General features: G+C 40.1%; 1 protein-coding gene across 1 annotated transcript in view; it reads left to right on the top strand.

Annotated features, from left to right (window-relative positions):
* Window positions 1-13676, top strand: part of LOC106807666 (choline transporter-like protein 2) — a gene marked incomplete in the record, with an annotated part of 17221 nt that extends 3545 nt beyond the window's left edge. The window contains 15 exon segments of the mRNA XM_014810084.1: window positions 743-850; window positions 2011-2071; window positions 2580-2706; window positions 2896-2979; window positions 3563-3675; window positions 7588-7719; window positions 7930-8087; window positions 8304-8463; window positions 8770-8992; window positions 9399-9597; window positions 10102-10246; window positions 11840-11943; window positions 12251-12335; window positions 12472-12617; window positions 12773-13676. Of these exon segments, the coding sequence (XP_014665570.1) occupies window positions 743-850; window positions 2011-2071; window positions 2580-2706; window positions 2896-2979; window positions 3563-3675; window positions 7588-7719; window positions 7930-8087; window positions 8304-8463; window positions 8770-8992; window positions 9399-9597; window positions 10102-10246; window positions 11840-11943; window positions 12251-12335; window positions 12472-12584 (1812 nt within the window).
* Between the last annotated feature and the right edge of the window lie 707 nt (window positions 13677-14383).

Below are 14383 nucleotides of genomic sequence, written 5' to 3'. Positions count from 1 at the left end.
ACTATACATGCCTGGATGTATGAGGCTACAATGTCACAGAGAACTTTCAAAAGCTAAATTTGGTTGAAGAAGGTTTATGCTCCTTAAATCGTATAATTTCTATGGCATTCTGTACTGTCAGTATGTTACATGTAACGTATGCCACTGCCAGTGCATGTGGTGGTGGTACTGTGTAGTTTTTGCCTGCGTTAATTGGTTACAGGTGGCAGCTCTCTATTGCAGCCTGTAGGCTTGCATAGGTAAATGGATGAGTGCTTACCTATTCTGTCGTGCAAATAGTTTTTGCTACTACGTACGATGGGAGCTTCAATCTTTAATCTGAAGACACTTAAACGTACGCGCCATCTCGTGGCAACTTTCATAACGATCCCAACGAACATTCTTTTGAGAAGGTTCCTGATACCATCCCTGTGCATTCCACTGTTTCGGCGTGTATGTGAACACATTTGGGACGAACAGGGTTTACTAGAATCCCACCACTCCACCACAGAGTCACCGCAGTAGACGTTAGATGAGCGCTGTCGCTCCGCGGCACTTGTTAGTATATAGATAGTTCTTGCATTAATAAGTAACATATAATCTCTCCTGTTGATCAATGTGCTTGCCACAACATTATAGAATATGTATTTAAATTTACTATAACTATGGCAATCCTTGATCTTTTTAAACATTTAATTTGCAGTTCATTATTTGTATCCAATTGCTTGGTTGTGGTTCTTACTGATACACATATCTATAATAGGTCTGTCTCGAGAAATGCCCTACAACATACTTTACCTACGTCGATCCATTGGCCGAGAGAAGCGACTGTATTTGCAAATATCACATAGATCCAATCACTGATGAGCGGGTAAGCATATATATACAAGTAAAATAATTATATTGTGTGAACTGCTTTAAGCGGGGGACACACCATGCAAATTTATTCGCACGTCCGTGGCTTAAGCTAAAATTAACATGAAAACGTTCCATTTTATTTGTGGACACAGCGAGCTGGCATCAGCAGGTGGTCCATTTGACTCCTTAAAATTGTGCTGTATATGACTACACATAAATAACTTTGAACTCTGTAATGCTCGGAGTGTTATAAATTCATGTAACTCATTCTGGGCGTTACTTCAATTTTGGTCTTGCATCGTTGTTTATCCTTAGTTTCGAACTCCAGATGCTGTTTTCCCTGATTTTACTGCAGATTGTCTCTTATTGAGACAAGGGAGCCCATAGGCCACTCTTGGATCAAATGTAATTTTCCACCCATGTAGCTGTATACTCTGTGTACAAGAAAACAATGTGATTATCTCGGTTTAATGTAGACCATGCGTGATTCTGGTATATTAATGCCCTTTTTAGATATATGAACTGTTTTATGTATTTTGCTCATTTAGTTACAAATATAAAGAACCCTTTAATACTTACTATAAACCAAACTAGCGTATTTATATATTATATATATATATATATATATATATATTATATATATTATATATATTATATATTTATATATGGTATACATGTGTGACAAATCTTGTTTACATCTGTTTGTGTGATCGTGTGGGCATTTGTGTTTTGAATTACCCTAAAGCCCATGGTCCGCAGCTCAACCGTTGTTACCAACATTGTTTCACATTTGTTGTACCATGTGTCATACAATGAAATGTGGCAACAAGTTGAACAGTGTTGTGGGAAATAGAGACATGTTCTATTGCACACAACACGCTTCAATTTGTTAAATGATGTAAAAAATTGTTTAAGCTCGTTATCATGCATGTATCATGCAATAAAAAGCCATGAAAACATAATTGTTGCCATCAAATTTTAATATATATAAATTGATGATGATGTTGAATGATATTGACTACTAGATCAACAAGTAGCAGTGCAATTGCTAAACATCATGTGCGTGAATATTTCTCATATCTCTGATGTTTAATACTATAGATACACACCCATATTTATTTTCTTAGCCAAACATATTTTCTATTTTATTCTTTAAATGAATTGTCGTTTTAGACTATAGAGGAGATGGTAAAAGCTGATGATTGTGCACCCTACTACGTGGAAAGTTCAGAGTGTAAGTAATTACTACGTAGGACATGCCTCCCGGAATACATCTATATTGCTCAAACCTTTATCTAGTTCCTGAAGTGAGTCTGGAGGTACAGTAGTATTTTAGCATCTGAGATCAGGGCACTATTATGGCACAGAAATAATAGTCTTCTCATATTAATTAAATGATGAAAGCATTCCCCAGTGGCGGATCCAGAAGTGAATTCTAGGGGGGTGGGGCGAATCGTGCGAACTCAAGGGCATGAAGCGTCCAAGGGGGGAGAGTGTTAGGCTAAATATCCCTTGCCCTGAAAATTCTAGGGGTGGGGGGCGACTGCCCTCTGTGCGCCCTGGGTCCGCCACTGTTCCCCGCACTCACAAAGATGAATATAAAGTCACTTGAGTGTAAAGTTGAAGCTCGTACATACTGATTGAAAGAAGTGGCAGTATACTAATTAGTAGTCATCAAGTCCTGCTAGTAACTTGGTAATTTATATAATATAATACTATAATATACTATACCCTCATTTCAGTCATTGATAGATGTATCCCAGCTCTAGCTGAAGAAGCTGTTGATGTCATCTTAGAGATTGATGGATCGATGGCTACTGATAAAGATGGTGAAAATGTCACCTATGGCCTCATTTACGAGGGTACCAAGTAAGCATTAGCTAGCTTTTGGCACTATGCTCAGAACTGCATTCCTATATATTTGCAAAGCAGCGTTTGCGTGCGTGCGTGCGTACACATATCAACTTGATATAAATTTGTGCTATCCGAATTACATGTATCAGTCAAGCACCAAAATGTTGTGTAATACATTGAAATTCTATTTGTTTGTTTTTTCAGATATATGTCAGAAGTTCTAAATTTGCAAGAATTTAGCCAAAAAGTCTTTCAGGACTTTGTAGAATCTTGGTGGATAATTCTGATGTAAGTTTATACAATTCTGCTAGATTACAAATATAATGAATATATACAATGCATATAATTGATAAATGTAAAATCCCCAGAAGGAAATTATTTTGGTTATTTTGTAGATACAAACATTTCATTACATGTGATAGATTTTTATAAGCAGTATTCGTACTGCAGATCTAGAGTTATACTGTGAATGCAAATTGATAATTTCATGTATAGGGTCCAGAGCATTGTTCACAATACCTGATGTATTAATGAAGGCTGTTATGTCATTATTGTTAAGATCTTATATATATATATAGTATATATATATATATAGTATATATATATATATATATATATATCATCTAGGTACATTTTACATATCCAATTCATAATGCAAATTAGCAATGTCTCGACAGTACAGATAATACACAACCATTCTCATATTGGATGGTATCCATTTTAATATATAGATAGTTCTTGCATTAATAAATCACACGTCATATTTCCCATGGATCCATTTGCTTGCCACAGCGTCATAGAGTATGTTTAAATTTACTATAAGTATTGCAATCCTTGATGTTACTAAACATTTAATAACATTTTTTTGCAGTTCAATATTCATATCCATGGTGATTTCTTGGTTGTGGATCTTACTGATGCGCTGCATTGCTTGGCTCATTATCTGGTTGAGCCTTATTTCCTTAGTTGGTCTGTTAGGATTTGGTAAGCACTTCTTACTATATGTATTGATATCATGGTGGTCAGTTGCTATATATGTTGTTGTTGTTGTTTTCGGTTTCTTTATTTTATACTGGACTCAAGGGTTTAAATCCACATCAGTAGAAACCCACTCCAGGAATCTGGCTCGGTCCAGTTTTGGCAGCTCTCACGCTTGTCTTCCACTGTGACACGCATCCAAGGGGTCTACAGCGGAGAGATTCCACTGTCCCTATCCTTTTCACAACCTCTTCCAAGACATCTTCGGCCTCCCACGTCTCCTTACACCAACACTTCGAACTGCAGACCCACTGTCTTGATGGCACCGATGGAGCGCTGAACATGGCCATACCAGCGAGTCTTTCTCTCACGTATATGACCTCAAGGTCCAAGATACCCATCTGCCCAGCAGCTCGTTTAGAAGGGGCCAAATCCTCGATTGTGACATTGCAGATCCATCTGATCATTGCCCTGTCATTACGCCGGAGGCGTTGCAAGTCAACAGATTTCATTGCCCATGTCTCGCTCCCGTGCAGCATGGCGCTACAGACACAGGTGCCATACACTTGACCACGAGTCCTGAGGGACAGATGTCGAGATGTCAGGACAGGAAGCAGCTTCCGAAACTTCCCCCAGGCGGTCTTTGCTCTAATGATAGTGGCTAATTCACAGCCACCACCCGCCGAGAGTGTATCACCAAGGTAGCAGAAGGAGGGTACTACCTCCAGTTTGTCCTGCCCAATCTGCACCTCCAACAGTGGTCTGCCATCAAATGGGCGGGCATCGCCCATGCACCGCTTGCAACGGAAATCCGGGTCGTCATTGAGACGGCCTTTTATGCCACTACACTTCTTATATACCCAGTGTGCACAGCCGTGACAGCAAATAGAATTACTCCCAACTCCCTTCCTGCACACAACGCAGGGGTACTTCCTGGAGTCTTCCAAGAGGTCAAGTTCAGCACCACAAATCATGATCTTCGTCTTGCCCATATTCACTCTGAGGTCCTTCTCCTCCATGCCAGCCTTCCACACTTCCAGCCTTGCCATGCATTCTTCCAAGGAATCTGCTATAATCACCAAGTCATCGGCGTAGAGATCTTCCCAGGGGACGCCAGCACGGAACTGCCGCGAAAGGGCCTCCAGTACCATGATGAACAGGAGGGGGCTCAGCACCGACCCTTGATGGACTCCCACCTTTACCTCAAACTCCTCCGAGAAACCACCACCGACACGCACACGACTACGAGTGTTGGTGTACATGCCCTGCACCAACCTCATGATCCACTCGTCTGTCCCAAGCTTCCTCATCGCCCACCACAGCACTTGTCTCGGGACTCTGTCGAACGCCTTTTCCAGGTCCACAAAGTCTAAGTAAAGCTTCTTGTTGGCGGCCAGGTATTTCTCCTGCAGTTAACGGACAACAAAGATACTATCTGAAGTTCCCCTGCCCGGCATAAAGCCAAACAGAGATTCATCAATCGATATCAGCTGCCGGATAGAATTGTCTACCACTCTCTCCAGCACCTTCAAGGCCTGTTCAGTCAGCTTTATCCCACGATAATTATCCCTGTCTAGAGCATCACCCTTACCTTTGTGCAGGTTACCAATGAGGCTCTCTTCCCAATCCATAGGGACCCTGCCATCGCGTATGATTGATACCGCTAGGTCACGAATGAGGGCAACACCCGCATCACCGGCAGCATTAAACATTTCAGCCACAACACACGGGCCTGCGGCCTTACCAGATTGCATCTTGTCAATGGCCTTTTTTACCATCTCGGTGGAAATTTGTAGTGCAGGGCCTTCCACTGGGTCTTCCACAGACAGGTCGTCAGGGTTCCATGGGAACTCAACGTTCAGCAGTCTCTTATAGTGCTGTAACCATGCCATCTCCTTCTCCACATCAGTCAAAGACAACTTCCCAACATCATTTCGCACCGGCTTTTCACCCACAACATCCTGATTTTCACGGCGCATCTGATTCGCGATACGGTAGATATCAGGTGACTTGGGGTCGGTGTTTGCAAAGACGGTTTTCTCGGCCTCAGATTTTGCATGATATACCGCACGCCTGGATACACGTTTAGCTGCATTATACGCCGCTTTGCTGCCCATGCCTTTTTTCCAAGCTTTGTAGCACTGCCGTTTCTCCTCTACCACACTGACAATGAGGTCATTTCACCACCACGTCTGTTTTCTCCACTGATGCTTCTTGGATAGACCACACACTTCTTCAGTAGCACCCAGAAGGCCAGACTTCAAATTCGCCCATTTCTCTTTAGTGGTAACCGCATTTGCGTCCACAGTCCGTTGTGTAAAGGCCACACGGAACTTCTGCCTGGTCACAGGGTCCTTCAACTTCTATATTTTAAGACGAGGCACAAATTTACGCTTGGGCAGTGACGTAATGTCAACCTTGATGTCGCACACCAGCAGGCGATGTTGTGTGGTGCACTCCTCACCCGGGATGGTTTTTACATTGACAATCAATTTGCGCAGATTACAACGGAACAAAATGTAATCGATCTGTGTGGAGATACCACCAGATTAATATGTGACGAGGTGGCACTCGCGCTTCTTGAAGCATTTGTTTCCCACGACTAAATCATTGGCCACTGCAAACTCCAGGATTCTCTCTACTTCCTCGTTCCGTACGCCAAGCCCATACCCTCCATGCACCTTCCTGAAACCAGTTCCATCCCTTCCCACATGACCATTCCAGTCTCCACAAGGAACAAGGAGTTCAGATGCAGGGACCTTAGCCACCGTTGCATGAAGCTGGTCGTAAAACTGGTCCTTCACAACATCGCTGAGGCCGACTTGTGGAGCGTAGACTGACAGGAACGTCAGCACAGAGCTGCCGACGACCAACCTCAGCAGGATGATCCGGTCCGAGACACGCCGCACATCAAACACATTCCCAATCCATTCCTCCGCCAGCAACACACCGACCACCAGTCCCCTTATCATCACCAGACCAGTAGCACTTGTACTTAGTGTTCTTTCCTTTGAATATACGACACTGACCACCACGGTATCTGGTCTCCTGGAGACAGCAGATGTCAACTTTCCTCCGAGACAACGTCTCCACCACCTCACTTGCTCTTCCTCTCAGGGTGCTCACATTTAGCGACCCTATCCTGAACTTCATTCCTTTTAAGCGGGTTGCTGCCATTGCACAGTTTATTGCACAGTTTATTGAAGCAGATTTTTACGACTGTGTGCCCTTACTAACATCAACCTGTGACGGTTACGCCAACCAGTTGGTAACACTTTTAGCCTTGATTGCAACAATCAAGTTACCAGGGTGCAGCACGAGGAGCTTGTGTTACCTTTGCACCCTTGTTTTACCTTTCTCACATATATACACATGTGAATTTCATGTTCATAAAATCCAAGTTATCAGCTATTTAAATTTTATCGTTGATACAACTTTTATAACTGGTGAATTGTGGTAATATAGTCTGAGAAAATGGGAAAAACTCGCCAGTAAAACGTAGTTCTGTAGTTCTATAAAGTATATTTATAGATATATATATGTTTGCACAGATTGTTTAATTTCTAAATATTGCTCAATATTACTTACTTGTAGGTAGTAGTGTAGTAGTAGTAGTAGTAGTAGTAGTAGTAGTAGTAGTAGTAGTAGTAGTAGTAGTAGTAGTAGTAGTAGTAGTAGTAGTAGTAGTAGTAGTAGTAGAAGTAGTGGTAGCGGTAGCGGTAGCAGCAGCAGTAGCAGTAGCAGCAGCAGCAGCAGCACCAGCAGCAGAAGCAGGAGTAGATAATTACTCATTAAAGGTTACTTATAAATGGTTAATTATGTTTGGTTTTGTTATTCGTAGATCATGTATTTCACTGTATTTTATCAATATCATTTTAATATGGATATTAATAATCTGTTATTTTCTGTGTTACACAGGATGCTATTACTGCTTCAAGACATATTCTGATCTGGAGGGTGTGCCAGACTCTGACTTATCCTTTACTGAAATTGCATTCACGACTAATTTGAGTGCCTACCTTGCACTCCAGGATACCTGGCTGGCATTTGGTACTACGTTTTCCTAGCTATCTATCATGCAAAATCTATCTGGGAGCTCTCGAAGATATTTGGCTAAAATTGAGAGTACAATGACATTGTTTGTGTGAAACCGAGATAAACGGTATAGTATTTTAACAAGTAGAATGTTCCATTAAATTTTGGTCGTCCGTGAACGAGATAGAGCATTGTAAGTCTATAATGATCTTTTCGTTATTGCAGGTATCATCATTTCAGTTCTTCTCGTCATCTTACTGCTAGTGCTCCTCTTCCTGCGCACACGAATTATGCTGGCTATTGAACTGATTGGTGAAGCAAGCAAAGCTGTTGGCCATATGAACTCTACACTGTTTTTCCCACTTATTACCTTTTTATTGGAGGTAATTCACTTTTAATTGCCATACGTATCACCGGATATGAACACTTCCTGCAATATGTATATATTTCAGTCATTTACGTCTACTGTTTATTATGTCTAACGATCAGACTTGTATATTAAAAAAACAAGATGCTAAATTGTTAAAGATAGCAATGTTAGGTTGCCTGACAGCACTATCATGGGAATACCATGTGATGATTGTGACAACATGTTACAGGCGGGTGTGTTTGTCTTCGGGGTGGCGACTGCTGTGTTTCTGGCATCGTCTGGAAAGCAACAGAGTATGGTCGTCAATGCGGAGCTGAACTGCTGTGGTGACTATAAGAATGGCAGCTTCTGTAATTCAACAGACTTCAATGAGAAATATGGCGATACAGGTAATTTCCTAGACTGTACTGGTTCAGAATTGAGCTGGTGGCAACGTTAAATCACTTGTATTGTAACTATCTGTTACATGTTATGTATGTAGTATAGTTTGCTGATATGACGATATGTGAAGGATTGTGATAGTTTTACGCATATAGTTTGATACGTAGTGATAAAACCTGTGTAGGAATGTTGCACCTAATTATTAGTGTAAATTAAAACATCTTTTAAACCTGTGTTTGATAATGTGCGCATTGGTTATGCTATTGCCTGTGGGTTTATATATTGACACATGTATGCTTATGTCAATTTTTTAGGTGCCAAGTGTATGTTCATTGGTTATGGAGGTGACTTCTACAACGACAACTTGTTTTGGTTTCAACTTGCCAGTCTCTTCATGTGGTTGTGGATGATGTATTTTGTCATAGCTCTTGGCCAGATGACATTGGCCGGAGCTTTTGCATCCTATTATTGGGCGTGGAACAAGCCAAAGGACGTCCCAACGTTTGCCGTAACAGAGAGCTTCTGGAGATCACTGAGGCATGGTTTGCTAATTCTTAGTCAAGTTTCTAGAATAGAAAATCAATGTCTGACATAGCTCTACCTGTATAGCTATGGGAATGCTGCGAAATGAGCTGTAATTCAATTTTGTTATGGTTAATTAAACTACATTTGAAAGTTTTTAAATAGACTTGAATACACATACAGTCATATGTGCATACACTGAAATTCATTTAGCGACATTCAAATGCAATTTATATCAATGTAATTAAATTGGGTGCTGCTCAGTTAGCATTGCAATCTTGGAGGTGCTACACATATTAGAAAAACAATGTCATGATGTTAAACAAGCTGATTCACACAATATATGCTATTTTGATGTAATTTTATGATTTGTTTGTACTTAAAGTTAATGCGTGTTTTCTTCCGGTGAACTTGCGCACAGGTATCACTTGGGTTCGCTTGCATTTGGCTCACTTCTTATTGCCATAATGAAGTTGATACGGATATTTCTTGAGTACATTGACTACAAGCTGAAAGCATCTGAAAACATGCTGGCAAAGTTCTGTATGAAGTGCCTGAAATGCTGTTTCTGGTGTCTGGAGAAGTTCTTGAAATTCATCAACAAGAATGCCTACATCATGGTACGTTTTATATGGTGTGTAATATTTAGTTGTTGAATTTGGATTATCTCTTGCTGGGATGGGTGGTGATACGGTAGAAAGATAACTGCTATAATATGGCCATTATTGAGTTCTGGTGGCAAACTATTTTCAAGGTGGTACTTTTTGTTGAAAGCCGTCAGTGACATCGACATATGTATAGTGTGTGTGTGTGTGCGTGTGCGCGCGCGTGCATGTTCATGGTGTTATTAATAGGCGTGTAGCCACAATGTGCAATTGGCTAGGTATTCTAGAATATTTCACAGTAGCTGGTACAGCATGGTCATTTTCCAGGTGCACTCTTCCACATTTTCCCAACCGAATTTCAACTCAATGTAATATTGAATAGCAATTTTCATAGTTGCTACCAAAGATAGATGAGACTAGATATAGCCTCATCTATGTGTGTTAATACTATTTTTTCTGAACTGCATTCGTTGTGTGAGAATACTGTTTTTATTGTTAATGGGTTTCCTTTAATCGTAGATCGCTATATATGGCAAGAATTTCTGCACCTCTGCTCGTACTGCTCTGTTCTTGATCATGCGGAATGTGGTGCGAGTCTTTGTGCTGGACAACGTTACTGACTTCTTACTGTTCATTGGAAAACTCATGGTCGTTGGAGCATTAGGTAACACTTGCATGCCTTTTACATATTTTCTGAAATGTATATGTATAATGGGTTATGGGTTATGGATAAATCACCAGTATTTTAACACTTGACATTCTGCCTGACTTGACATGCCTTGTTGTCATCGCTGGGGGTTAAGTATCCTTTGGGATTGCATTATACTAAAATAAATACCATAGTAGCTTTTTTCCTGTTTATACATTATAATTATGGATATTTCACAAGGTATATAGTTCTTTCTTCATGAACCACATTGCTTTCCAGGGTTGCTGTCATTTTTCTGGTTCACAAACAGAATACTCTCGGGTTTTGACATTTTTGAACCATTGAAACCACGTTTAAAATACAACCTGGTCCCTGTTATTGTAAGTAATGCATGCAGATAAAATCCTTCACTTGATAAATGTTTATTAATCACTATCACTGCATGCAGACACTGTGCTGAAATGGGACTATCCTTGACTGCTAACTGTTCTACGATATACAGTGAAACCTCTACCTAACAGAAATCGAAGCTAATTGATAGACGGGCATGGCTGATCATACTGCAGAACCAATGGCACATACTAGGGTTGCACGCTGTGCAGGAATCGGTGCCGGAAAATGTGAAAAATACCTAATTAGTCATTTATGAATATTTCATACCTCTATTTTACATATTGTTTACCAAATTTAATGCTCACCACAGGCTCGAAATTGCTATTATAAACACGAAAACTCACAGCTTGGCCCTGCTGACAGAACTTATGCTTCCCAGACACCCCTCATTAGTGGGTTTCATGATCAGCCCCTTGTTCGCTCATTCTTGGATCTGCCAATGTGGCTGCCTCGTTTATTTACTCTGTTAGTTACAGGGTTTACTGCATTTTAATCTTGTCTAGACAATTTGTCGTATAGTATTACCTTTTTGTTCCTCTCTAAGGGTTACATTTGGTAACTAAAGCCTTCCTAATGTTTCACTTGCACACTGTAAATAATGCTGAGAGGGTCTATGTCCCCCTGGGTACTATCGGAGGGTACCTTGGGTACGGTTCGATATATCGGAACGTACCCTGGTACTATCTAATATGCCAGACTGTACCTCGCCTACTCCACTAACGAGTCTAGGGAGTCGCCTATGCCTACTCCCTAACCCTAACCTTAACCCTAACACTAACCCTAACCCTAACCATATCAGATAGTTACCAGGGTACGTTCCGGTATACCGGACCGTACCCAGGGTACGTTCCGGCAGTACCCTGGGTGACATAGACCCTATGAGCGTAAATAATGCTTGTGCTGCACATCTCAAGTGTTGTAAATTTTATGAAAATGCTCAAAACCTTGGTCTTTATGTAAACTCATTAGTGAATGCAGTGAGCACCATGATTCTAAATTATCTACATAATATAATTGTGTGTAATTCAGTTTGCACGCTCATGATGTACTGTATTGACAGTGTGCTTTTTATTTGACTAGTCAACATATGCATGCTTGCATGGTGTTTGTATAACTTTCGTGTGTGTTTCATGAAATGGCAGTAGAGCACACATCTGAAATATAATAAAATTCTTGTTTATCTAACATTATTAACCTCTACTGTACACTTTTCAGGGGTTTTCTCTTTCTTCTTGTTCACTGGTGGTTTGAACGCTTATATGCCAGATGTTATAGTGGACCAAGTGCCTAACCTCAATTACTACTTTATTCCTGTAATTGTAAGTAAGGTTGCAGGGCTGCATTCATGAGCTGTTCATTACTTTATTGTGTTATTGATTTCACATCGGATGCATGTTGTGGTTGTGTTTTGCTGTTGTCGCTGTAATATTCAGGTGTAAGCTCCATATCTTATTAATACTATACTTTTGGTGAGTGCCATAAGGCTAGCAGTTAAATAAAGCAGCTGTTTGACTTGCCTAGTGAGCTAATTCGTAACTTACAAGGTATCAGCCTTCCATTCTTTTTCCCAAGGTCATATTTTCGTGACTGTTTTAATTCTCATGGAGCTATATATTTTTCTGACAGGTAATTACAATTGGAGCCTATCTCATATCATCCGGGTTCTTTAGTGTTTATGGCATGGCTGTGGACACGCTCTTCCTCTGCTTTGGTAAGTGCTAGGAAAAAATGGCTTCATTGTCATTGTCACGTTGATGTTCATTTCAGAATATCTCTTAAAACCTTTTTCAGATAATTTTGTGTAAAGTGACAGTAGTTTTCCACACATGCCACTCTGATGTTTCCAGTTGAAGATTGCGAGAGGCATGATGGATCAGAAGAGAAACCATACTACATGTCGAAAAGTCTCATGAAGATCTGTGGCAAGAAGAACAAGAAACCAAAGAGAAAACCGAAGTAGAACTACGGAAATAGACCAGGTTCACTTACAGTTGTAAGTCTACTGTTAGTCTTACACTGTACAGTCTAAAGCATGTTCTCACAACTGAATGTAAGTGATGCCTTTTGAGTTATAACGTGTGAAGACATGGTTAGATTTCTTCAGTTCGTAGTATTGTCATACTAATCTAAGTTGGGTTTATTTTTCAGCCCTTCTATGTGTGTACATTGGAGAATTCACCTACAGGGCATCATAAATAATGTCCAAATCAAGTTGATTGATTATAAATATTCCAAAGCCAGCAAGCAGTATTTTTCCAGCTTTGTGACCAAGGTAATCGGTTAAATTTATTGGTGGAATAAAACTTACTTTCATATGTATGGCCCATGCAGATTCATTGAAAGGTGGGCTTGTATTCATATGAATCTATGTATATATATTTTCTGCTTCTCGCACATGTGTCTACCTTGTGTTGATTGAAAACCAATGTTTTGTCGTTGCCAATTTTCTGTTTGAACGCACAAATGCATTGCGTTCGCTTTCTTGCTTGTTTTCTGGCAATGGGATGACAATGATAGTACTAAGTGGACGTTTCATGTTTATGAATAGCTTTTAAACATTCCTGAAAACTATTGATTATATTTGTAATAATGTGTTTATGTGAAATTATGTAATGATGAATATTATTATTATTATTATTATAGCATTTTAGAAATCTAAAGTTCAAGAAATTTTATGGATACTATCAGGAGTTAATAAAACCAAATTCATTCCTGAAATTAATGGTTTTATTCACTTCTAATACTATTAATGCTCAACCCAATGATACTTCCCATAGCACATTGTAATATTATATTTTAATATATTTGTAATGGTATATATATATATATGTACCCATTACTGCTAAATTCGAATGGAATCTATTTTCTGTGTAATTGCGTGTTGTGTGTTTGCCAATTGCATGATATCATCTAAGTGTAAATCGCCCTGATGCTTTAATTAATTTTGATGTATGGCAGTTATAACATGTAATTTGTTCCCCCAACATTCAATATGTCATTCCACAAAATCTTCGTAACATTGTTGCAATAAATCGCTGTAAAATTCAAGTAACTAACGGACCAATTAACTCGATTTTACCTGACTTGGCATTAAAATGAAAACACAGTTATTATGTGAATATTCGGCCAACGAAATATAACGCGGAAATAAGTTTTCGGCGCAGGTTTAGAGGTTCGTAATAAAAGTGTTAGGTACGTACTGTTTACGTCGTAAATCTGCATTTCCATAATAGTCGGCATTAATCCAACTAGTATCTTTTTTCGTTCTAATGGACATAATCCAGAGCATCTTCTACATACACACTATATACTTTGCCTACAAATCTAGCTGACGAAGTCGGATGCAGCTTGTAGAATCGCATGATTGTCCGTCCGTCCGTTCGTCAACAGTTGGGCACAAATCTTAACCGCTCGACGTACGGTCTTGATATTCGGGACGTAGGGGTGGGGGGATCGCGAAAAGGACTCGGGATGTCGAATTTGGGGGTCAAGGGTCAAAGGTTAAGACGTGTCAATGGAGGGGGAATGACATGGTCTAATGGACCGAGTGCAGAACTTTTTTGTTTCAGCGCTGACCTACCATTTCTATCACTTTATTGAAAGAACGATGAAATGTACTTTCCACTGACGTGCGAAGAGTAAGTGTCTGATACCCTTTTGACCATCAAGAGGAGGGTTAAACATAGATTTGTTGACTGTTAACAAAGGACTGACCTGCTTTTGCTATTAGAGCCCCCTCCCCCCGCCCCTCCCCTCCCA

This window comes from Priapulus caudatus, unplaced genomic scaffold, assembly GCF_000485595.1.
Source record: "Priapulus caudatus unplaced genomic scaffold, Priapulus_caudatus-5.0.1 Scaffold11, whole genome shotgun sequence".
In the NCBI taxonomy this organism is placed as follows: domain Eukaryota; kingdom Metazoa; phylum Priapulida; class Priapulimorpha; order Priapulimorphida; family Priapulidae; genus Priapulus; species Priapulus caudatus.
This window is presented reverse-complemented; position numbering and strand designations above follow the sequence as displayed.